We start from the raw sequence: 8,522 nt of genomic DNA on the forward strand, positions 1-8,522 counted from the left end.
CTAGATGTCGAGCTGGATAAACGCATTGGGAAAGCAGCCACCATGTTCTCTAGACTCACAAAGAGAGTATGGCTCAATAAGAAGCTGACAACACATACCAAGATCCAGGTCTATAGAGCCTGTGTCCTGAGCAAACTCCTGTACTGCAGCGAGTCCTGGACCCTTTGTGCCCGGCAGGAGAGGAAGCTGAACACCTTCCATATGCGTTGCCTACGACGGATTTTTGGTATCACCTGGCAGGACAGAGTTCCAAATAGAGTAGTCCTAGAACGAGCTGGAATTTTCAGCATGCATACATTACTGAAACAGCGACGTCTACGCTGGCTTGGGCACGTTGTGAGAATGGCTGATGGTCGGATTCCAAAGGATCTCCTATATGGAGAATTAGTGCAGGGAAATCGCCCCAGAGGGAGACCACAGCTGCGATACAAGGATATCTGCAAGCGGGATCTGAAGGCCTTAGGAATAGACCTCAACAGATGGGAAACTCTGACATCTAATCGTTCAGCCTGGAGGCAGGCAGTACATCACGGCCTCTCCCAATTTGAAGAGACCCTTGTCCAGCAGGCTGAGGCAAAGAGGAAGTCACAAAGGAAGCAAAACCAGGGAGCTGGACAGGGGACAGATTGTATTTGTCTTCAGTGTGGAAGGGATTGTCACTCTCGAATTGGCCTCCTCAGCCACACTAGACGCTGTTCCAAGTCCTCCATACAGAGCACGCTACCATAGTCTTTCGAGACTGAAGGATGCCTACTACAAGGTGTCCCGGCATTTCCAAATACTGTAAAAATAAAGAGGAAACTTAGGAAAGGACTCCTTTTCTTTTGTAATGAAGACATCCATTCTTCGTCGGTCAGCCTTCTTTAAGGTCCAGCTCTCACTTCCATTCAATGCTACTGGAAAAAAAACATAGCTTTGGTGTGGTTTATTTATGAATTCATTTAAAAGTATTTTTACCCCGCTTTAAAATGCTCCAGTGCGGCTTACTTCCTTCAAGGACACTATTTAATACGTAAATATTTAAAAGCTAAACACAGCAATTATTTAGAAGCATCAACACACGCAACATGGTAAACAAAACCGACAACACCCAAAACAGATCCAAAGCACAATCCTCCGTGGCTAAAACGCACATTATCTTTGCCAGGGGCTGCTGTTGAAGTTCCATCTTTTATATTTTTTGCTGGGAGCCCATTTGGGTCCTCTTTTTCCCCCGTTTGCTTCCTCCTTTGCCCAGCTTCATGAAGATTTAACAGGTTTATTTTTAGCCCCGGCAGGGTGGACGGCGGCCCGCTTCTCCAGCTGGCACCTGAGCGGAACGGCACGCCAGCGCATCAACGCACCGCCAGGCTCCCCTTCGCAGGACCCCGGGAGAGGCGCCAGGGGGCGCTGCCGGCCGCGCGCATCTGGCCGCCCGGACTGCGCGGGGCGCTGCGCAAGGAAGCAAGCGAGCCGGCGATTCAAGGCGGGAGGGAGGGAAGGAAGGAAGGAAGGAAGGAAGGAAGGAAGGAAGGAAGGAGGCGGCGCGTCTTGTGCCCTTTGCTCCCCGGCGCTTTGCAAAGGGAAAGGAGCCGGTGGCATCGCGCGCAGGGCCGGCGCGTTTGCAGGCACGGGTGCTTGCAATTAAGAGGGGAAAAGGGGGGGAGGAAGAGAGAAAAGGGGGTGCTTGCAATTAAGAAAAGGGGGGAAGGGGGGTTCGTGCGCGCGCGCCTGCCTGGCTCCGCCGGACGGGGGGGGGGAGAGCGATGCTGGTGTGGGTGCTGGCCGGGGCGCTGGCCTTCTTCGCCCTGCTGGACGGCTGGTACCTCCTGCGGGTGCCGCTGGCCTTCTTGCGCGGGCGCTGGGGGGCCCGCCGCCAGGCATTCTCGGGGCCGGGCTCGGAGGGGCCGGATCCGGCCCTGGCCCTCCTGCTGGCCGAGCAGAGCTTCTCGAGCCGGGTGCTGCCCTCGGACCTGGACTTCCTGGGGCACATGAACAACGCGCGCTACCCGCGGGAGGCCGACCTGGCCCGGGTGGCGCACTTGGCCCGCTGCGGGCTGCTCGGGGCGGTGCGGGCGCTCGGGGCGCACACGGTGCTGGCCGCCTCCTGCTGCCGCTACCGCCGCCCGCTGCGCCCGGCCGAGCGCTTCGCCATCCGCACCCGCCTGCTGGGCTGGGACGCGCGCGCCTTTCTCCTGGAGCAGCGCTTCGTGCGCGCCCGCGACGGCTTCCTCTGCGCCCTCCTGCTGGCCCGGCTCCACGTGGTGGGCGCCCGCCCCGAGCAGGCCGTCCGGAGGCTCTGCGGGCGGAAGGTGAGCCACCCCCCGGACACAAGCCCTGGCACGGCATTTTTGGGGGGGACATGCATTGGACCCACCCCCTAGCATGGCATTTGGATGGAGAACCACATCTGGCCCAGCATGGCTTTGCAATTGGGTGGCAACATCTGGTCCGCTTCTGCTGTTTCATTGGGGGACACACCTGGCCCACCACTGGCATGGCATGGCATTTTGGGGACCATATCTGGCCCCATCCCAGGCACGGACTTTGGGGGGAACCTCATCTGGCCAAACCCCATGTGTCATTTCAATCGGGGGTGGCTACATCTGGCCCACGTCTGGTGTTTCATTGGGGGACACATCTGGACCACCACTGGCATGGCATTTTGGGGACCATATCTGGCCCCATGCCAGGCATGGACTTTGGGGGGAATCACATTTGACCAAACCCCAGCAGGGCAATGTGGGGGAGATGCATTCGACCCACCCCTGGCATGGCATTTGGGGCGGGGAACCACATCCGACCCACCCCAGCATGGCATTGTAATTGGGAGGTGGCTACATCTGGCCCACTTCTGGTATTTCATTGGGAGACACATCTGGCCCACCACTGACATAGCATTTTGGGGACCATATCTGGCCCCACACCTGGTATTGTGTTGCATTGCATGGGGGCATATCTGACCCCCCCTTGCATTGCATTGTATTGCATACTGCCAATTTGGGGGGGGGGGGGCTTGGCTGGTCATTCCTCTTCATATTTGACATTGATTCATTTCACACACACACCCATGGTCTTCATAGGGCGCCCGATGTGAAGCTCACACTACAGTGGTGCCTCACTTAACGACGATAATCCATTCCAGGAAAATTGCCGTTAAGCGAAAACATCATAAAGCAAAAATTTAAAAACCTATTGAAACCTGTTCAATGCGTTCCAGTGGGGTAAAAACTCACTGTCCAGCGAAGATCCTCCATACGGCAGCCATTTTTGCTGCCTGTATAGCGAGTAATCTGTCCCTAAACACAGCAGGGAGCCATTTTAATTACCCGGTGGCCATTTTGAAACTGCCAATCAGCTGTTGGAAAAATGCCGTTTTGTGAAGAATCGGTTCCTGAAGCAGGGAACCGATCATCGCAAAGCAAAATTCCCCCATTCAGACCATCGTTTTGCTATCGCAATTGCAATTGCAAAAAGATCATTGTTAAGCAGATTCATCGTAATTTGGGGCAATCGTAAAGCGAGGCACCACTGTATTAAATATGCTTCTGAGGAAGGGGGCTTAGATGCAGGGAAGCTGATCAGATCTTACAGGGTAGGCCTGATTGCAATCAGATTGATTTAAACCACAACTTAAAGGAATGGCCAGTATCTATTTTATTTTTAAAAGTCTGATTTATGTAATTTGGTTTATTTATTAATACTCATTTCATCATTACATATTTGCCCATTTAGTGCTATGCACTATTCTCTGGGCAGTTTACAACATTAAATAAAATGTATAGGACCTATAGGGATGAATTACAATAAAATTAACACATTTAACCGAATAATATAGATAGCACCCCAAGCCATTCTATATATAGACAGCAAAATTTACCAACCAAATTTACCAACCTCAGAAGGCTGAGTCCATCTTGAGCCAGCTACCTGGGATTGAACCCCAGGTCAGGGGCAGAGTTTTGGCTGCAGGACAGCAGCTTTAACCACTGCTCCATGAGGCTCTTCTGGGATCCGTGTGGGCTCCTGCAAGACTTGTCGCGCCCTTCCCAACCACCTGCTAGGTGGAGAGGGTGCTCCCAAGGTGTAGGCCGAATGTTTGCCTACCATGGGTTCCAGCCTCATGGACCACCAGCATGTGCCCCCGACAGATCACCCCACAAGGAGAGGGAAGACTTCGATCTTAAACTAAATTGTCCATCTCTTGTCAGCGCCAGCCTCCGGCAAGAGGGTATTCCAGAGGGTCAGTTGTTGTTTCATCGGCGGTCAGCTTTCTTTAGGGTCCAGCTCTCACTTCCATACATCACTGCTGGATGACCAGAGGGCCAGAGCCACCACCAAATAGACCATGCCTGAAGTCCCAGTAGATCCCAGCCTAATGATGGCAGAAGCCCAGGAACCTTTTATGTGTTTGAGGATCTTTTTTTGTAACAGAGCCTCAGAGTCTTTCGAGCAAGTTTCCCCTCAAAGACCCGTTTGGGTCACTTTGCAAATGCCCTCAATGGCTCTCTTCTGAAGCATGCAGTTTATCAGCTGCAGAGAGCAGCCTGGAGGGGATGTGACAAGGAGACCCACATCATGGTGGTACATGTTAAAAGCAGGAGCATGGATTTTTTTTTTTAAATGGACTGATTCTCTGTAATGATTGGGGGGCCCAGCAGATTCCAGATCTTGATTTTTTTTTTTTTTTTAGATTGTAAAATTACAGCAACCCCCCAACCCTATCCATGTGTTACGGATGATAGCAAAAATTGGAAAGATGATCCAAAACTGATTCCACACTCTTTGGGAACATAATTCTGAGCTACATAAATACTGTGGGGTCCACCAAGGGTCTTCTTACATTTATATAAAAGTAACTATTGAATCTTAAGCTTGAGATGCTGAAACTCCTGTGGTGGGCTTGTTGGCCATGGCTTCAGTCAGTTAAGCAGAAACTCTGTTGGAGCAAAGGGGATTAGAACACGGTTTAAAAAGAAAACCAAGTGGTTTGCTTACTGGGGAAGTAAACCACTTCTATATTCTGTGTGATCACACAGGGAAGTGGGTTGCAATTTGGATTGCTTGTGGAGTGGTCCAATGTGATCTAATCCCCGCTGATCACATAATGTGCAGGGAATTGAGCTCCTGTCTAACGCTGACCCTATGCCTAAGCTGAACCCTTTTTTAATAGTAGCTGTAGGGCTACGATTGTGAGGTGTGGGGGGGGGGGCTGGAGTGATTCCCCAGCAGATAGGAGAACTGCTTGAAGGGGGAAGCCTTGTTACCATCAAGGCTTTTTAGTGAATTAAGATGTGTGCCTTTCCCAACATCGGATTGCGCCCACAGGCTCTTCTGACTGATAAGATGCAAATTTTCCAAATTTTTCCCCTTGCTTCTCTCCGAATCTGCAGGTGGAGTCTCCAGAACTGCCTCCGGAGGTGCTACACTGGATGAAATACAACGAAGCCAGCAGCCAAAGTTTGAGGGCAGAAAATGATCTCCAAGAAAACAGCAAAGAGAGATAAGAGGCACGATTCCTCCAGCCCCATCGCCTCTTTCGCCCTGTTGTGTTTTTTTTGGACCAAACTTGAATGTCCGTAGAATTGCCGAGGAGAGAGGCGCTTCTCCTTCCTCCTTCCCGGTAGCTGAAATTTAGTCTGTACCGCAGTGGCGCCAAAGTCAAGGAAATTCACGGACAGTGTCAGCCCCCAAAGGATCCGGACTGCACTGGCCGAACAATTTCTGTTGTCCCATCTTGTTGACAGCCATCAAAGTCAACATAATGCTTCTACTGGGACAGTTGTTGTGATCCATTTTCTGTACAGGTGAATTTAGTGGCAACCTTGCTCTGCAGAGAGCATCAACTGAAGATAAGAATACAGTAGGACAGTGGTTCTCCAACTGGGGTCCTCTTAGATGTTCCAGGACTTCAAGTCCCAGAATCCTTCACCCCTTGCTGTGCTGGCTAGGATTCCTGGGAATTGCAGTCCAAGAACATCTGGGGACCCAAGATAGAGAACCACTGCAGTAGAAGACCTCAAAGTCTCACATCGCTTTCGGCAAAGTTGAGATAAGAGTCCTATAAACACAACGATGGCTGGTGATTCTGTATTCAAGATCTTATCTCAGACAACCTAAGGAGAGGTAGATTAAGATCTGTGAAGGAGAACCTCCCTTATCCTCTCGAGTTGGGACCTTTCTGGTCCTCTTCAGTCATCAGACCATGCAGAGTTGCCTTGATGGTAGATTCCCAACTGCCTGCCTTTAGCAAATCCAAGGTGTCAACTTCTTGATAGCTTGGGAAATAGATTCCCTTGTCTCCTGGCCATCAGCTGTGTTGGCTGGAGATGAAGGAAGGTGGCTAATCCGAATCCCCCAAAAGCCACCAAGGTGGGGAATGATGCTATGAATGACAAGGCCACCTGAGAGATGGGATAGGCACCTGTCCATCTGCTAAAATATCATGCTCACCTGCATCCTTCCTATGTAGAATTTAGGAAGATGAATTTTTTTTGTTCTACAACTCCCAGAGCTGACCAGCCTAGGCTTGCCTAGGATTTTTCTGGGAGTCGTAATCTGGAAAAACCCCAGCCCTTCTGATTCTGTGTCGAAGGGGACCTTCCAGCCTAAGGGCCTTCCACCTGCATGAGAAATTCAGTTAGCACATTCTCTTCTCATATGAGCAAGCCAAGACTTTGTTATCAGAACAAAGGAGGGCTTGGATGCTCACGCAACTGAACATACATAAAGTTGAGAAAATCTTGTTCATTCTTTACTCAATAACCCAAAGTTCATTGTTCGGTCATGTTCAGTGGCTCAAATCCAGTAGTAGGCCACAACTAGAGCAAGACCCATTGAATCAGTGGGGAATCTAGGGAGTCAGCCCCTATATCTGTTCCATTGCTTCCATGGGCTACTCTAGTTCCTACTGGATTTCAGCTGGTAAGTTTTTTAAAAGGTTAATGTGATGAAACAGAACTAGAGTCTATGCTGTTTTGTAAGCGAGCAGTAGTAGAACCAGAATCGGTGATGCACTTATTTATTTATTTATTAATTTATGTGGGCGTAATTAGGGGTAAGTTCTTGTTCTGTTTTTGTTTTTTACTGTGATGCAGCAGGAACAAACTGGAGTATGTGTCATTGTTTATTTATTGTCTCTGGGTGCGTGCCACATTCAAGGCGGTGTCCAGCGGAAATCACAGTTTACACTCCCAAAGATGTGAGACCAAGGAAGATTGTAGAAGAGAGAAATAAGCTGACTCATAGACTAATTGTTATTTATTGTTATACCACTGATCTCAGATGGGATGATCACGGGGCGGAGATTGATTGGCAAGGAGAGCAAACCAATGCTAGACCGGCTAAACCGGTGGTTTCAGACTCTACCCATCTTGTGCCTCTCGAACCAGTGTGCCCGGTTCACGAGGCACCACCAGCTACGTCATGCCCCTCCAAAAAGCCAATTCTCCCAAGCTCACCTCAGAGGAACTCAGAAATGGCCCACGATTCTCTGGAAACAAACACAGAGAAAGAGGCAAGCGTAGGCCATTTTCTAAGCCAATACAAATCTCCCTCTACCACCAAAGATATAAGGGTGGTCAACGGGTGGCCCTCCATGACTACTGAGACTACAACTCCCATGATCCCTCACAGTTCGCTGTGCCCACTAAGGATGGTGGGAAATGTAGTCCACCCCCCCGGAAGCCCAGAAGTCAACCCTCTCAGTAGTAGAGTAGGAAATAGGTGTATCAAGACAAACACGTCAGCATAAATGGTTTGAGTTGATGCGAACTCTATGAAATGTTTACTGCTTCTGCTGTTGGATTCTGTTTGCTCAATTTGTTTCTTGTTTCGGAGCAACCTTGCTCTCCGACCCCCGTTATTTATTCTCAGTCAAGGGTAGGCTTCCCAACATGGCCTTAGGTTGGACCAGATCCTACCAAAGACTTCCTGTGCTTAGGATCACATTATGGAAAAGGATCTGGAATAAAAATAAATGACGATGCTGGCTTTGAAAGTTCGTCTTGGCTATTCTTGATGGGAAGGCATAAGGAAGGAAGGTCTTTTTACCATTTTTTAACAAGGGGGGAGAGACATCCCTATAGAAGAGGGGTTCCCAGCCTTGGGTCACCTAGATGTTCTTGGACTGCAACTCCCAGAAATCCTGGCCAGCACAGCTTGAGGTGAAGGCTTCTGGGAGTTTTAGTTCCAAATTGAGAACCACTGCTATGGAGTAACAGCTCCATAGAACATCTGGGGAGCCCAGATTAGGAATCACTGTTTGAAGGTTTTTGGCCATTCTGGTTTCTGTGGGCTGGAGAAACAATCCCAGTGTTGTTTTAGAAGAGTGAGCCATGTTACGTCTTCCAGAGAAGTCTTGAGGATGTGGGCTTATCTCTGGAAGCTCACATTCAACGATAGCAGGTGGCCTTTAAGGTCCCAGTGTCGTACTTCCACTCTAATTATTAGGCCTTATTTGCATAGATTAGCCTAAATAATAATAGTCATGTACTGTCAAGACAATTGTGGTGCTGGAGGAGACTCTTGAGAGTCCCCTGGAC

At 49.8% G+C, this 8,522-nt stretch overlaps 1 protein-coding gene across 1 annotated transcript; it reads left to right on the plus strand.

Annotated features, from left to right (window-relative positions):
• The first annotated feature begins 1,025 nt into the window (after positions 1-1,025).
• THEM6 (thioesterase superfamily member 6) lies at positions 1,026-7,978 on the plus strand. The gene is made up of 2 exons (XM_072999419.2): positions 1,026-2,291; positions 5,373-7,978. The coding sequence occupies exons 1-2, from the start codon at positions 1,746-1,748 to the stop codon at positions 5,484-5,486; spliced, it is 660 nt and encodes a 219-aa protein (XP_072855520.2). The 5' UTR covers positions 1,026-1,745; the 3' UTR covers positions 5,487-7,978.
• Positions 7,979-8,522: the final 544 nt, after the last annotated feature.

This window comes from Pogona vitticeps, chromosome 4 (genome assembly GCF_051106095.1).
Source record: "Pogona vitticeps strain Pit_001003342236 chromosome 4, PviZW2.1, whole genome shotgun sequence".
Lineage (NCBI taxonomy): Eukaryota > Metazoa > Chordata > Lepidosauria > Squamata > Agamidae > Pogona > Pogona vitticeps.